Source organism: Onychostruthus taczanowskii, unplaced genomic scaffold (assembly GCF_017590055.1).
Source record: "Onychostruthus taczanowskii isolate IOZ18803 unplaced genomic scaffold, ASM1759005v1 scaffold18, whole genome shotgun sequence".
NCBI lineage: Eukaryota > Metazoa > Chordata > Aves > Passeriformes > Passeridae > Onychostruthus > Onychostruthus taczanowskii.
In genome coordinates, this window is record NW_024499017.1 from 11,637,371 (window position 1) to 11,638,991 (window position 1,621).

General features: G+C 44.6%; 1 protein-coding gene across 1 annotated transcript in view; it reads left to right on the forward strand.

Annotated features, from left to right (window-relative positions):
• The window catches only part of MTHFSD (methenyltetrahydrofolate synthetase domain containing), a 14,699-nt gene continuing 13,078 nt past the window's right edge, over nt 1–1,621 (forward strand). The window contains exon 1 of the mRNA XM_041400871.1: nt 1–6. Coding sequence (XP_041256805.1) covers nt 1–6 — 6 coding nt within the window. The remainder of the gene's footprint in view (nt 7–1,621) is intronic.

A 1,621-nucleotide genomic window follows, 5' to 3' on the forward strand; every position in this document is an offset into this window, starting at 1 on the left:
ATGGCGGTGGGAGCAACGGAGAGAGAGGGTGAGTGGAGAAAATGAGTGGGCAGAGGGAGAGGAAGAGTAGGGAAGAAACAGAGAGAAGGAAGGAAGGAAGGAAGGAGGGAGGAAGGAAGGAAGGAAGGAGGGAGGAAGGAAGGAAGGAAGGAGGGAGGAAGGAAGGAAGGAAGGAGGGAGGAAGGAAGGAAGGAAGGAGGGAGGAAGGAAGGAAGGAAGGAGGGAGGAAGGAAGGAAGGAAGGAGGGAGGAAGGAAGGAAGGAAGGAGGGAGGAAGGAAGGAAGGAAGGAGGGAGGAAGGAAGGAAGGAAGGAGGGAGGAAGGAAGGAAGGAAGGAAGGAATTAAAGGAGTAAGAGGAGAGAAGGAAAGGAAGAAAAATATTAAGGAAGAAGGAGAAAGAATAAAAAAGAGGACGACAAAGGAAGAAAGAAGGAGAGGAAAAGCAAGAAAGAAAAGGAAAGAAGGGAAGGAAGGAAAAGGAAAAGGAAAAGGAAAAGGAAAAGGAAGCTGTGTCTGGCACCATTCCAGCCAGACCCATGGATGCCCACGATTTTCTCCCGGTTTTGCACCCGTACTGGCGGGGCAGGAAGCCCTGGCTGCAGGGGGCTGCTCCATCCCAATTTTCCAGACATTGCTGGACAGCCCGGGCCAGCCCCACCTGCCCTGAGGTACCTCCTTCCATACGGTTATTCCATAAACACAAACATTCACTCACACGTATCACATCATATTATATATTATTATTTCTTATCTGTATTACAAGTGCTGAGTCCTACAGCATTCCACCAACGAGCTACAAAGTACCTGACTATCTTTGTCTACAAGGTCTTTTGAGGCTAAACTGTCCAATTAAGAAATGACACCTAAATTATTTCCTCTTTTAACCCAATAACCGATCACTCGAAGTCTCAGTGTGGACTTTTCTGTCCAATTTCACAAAACCACCCAAACCTACAGAGAAGAAGGTGAAGAACAACCAGCCTCCACCCTAAAACTCCAGCTCACCCCGTATATATTGCTATATTCCAAACCCTTAAACTCTGAGTTTTCTAACCTTAAAAAACTCTACGTTTTTAACCTTAAACTCACAGTTTCCCCCTGTGACATCACAAACTTCAAACTCCACACCCACAATCCCGGTGCCACCAATCCATTTTGGAAGCTCCTCCCCAGCCTCAGGTCAAATACAGAATTTCCTTGTGGGTCTTCAGCACAGAAAGTTTCCAATCCTCAGCATCCAGCAGAAAGGCTCTTCTTCCCAGCTCCAAAACTTTGATTTTTTTGGGTGCTTAATTGAGAAGGTGAAGCCTCACTGCAGCATTAAATGTGGATATGAATCCGAATTTGGAAATCGCTCAGAGCTGGCGGGGGGGAAACTCATGAATTCAGCAGAGTCTTGGTCATTGTGGAGAGAAAAAACTTCAGAAAAGGAGTTTGCATCTGCAGCCCTCAGAAAGGAGCAGCCCAATTTAATCTGCTTTTTTTTGGGTTGGCACAGCTGCAGCTGGATCCGAGCGAGGAGCCAAGTGGGGTGTAAAATATAATATAATATAATATAATATAATATAATATAATATAATATAATATAATATAATATAATATAATATAATATAATATAATA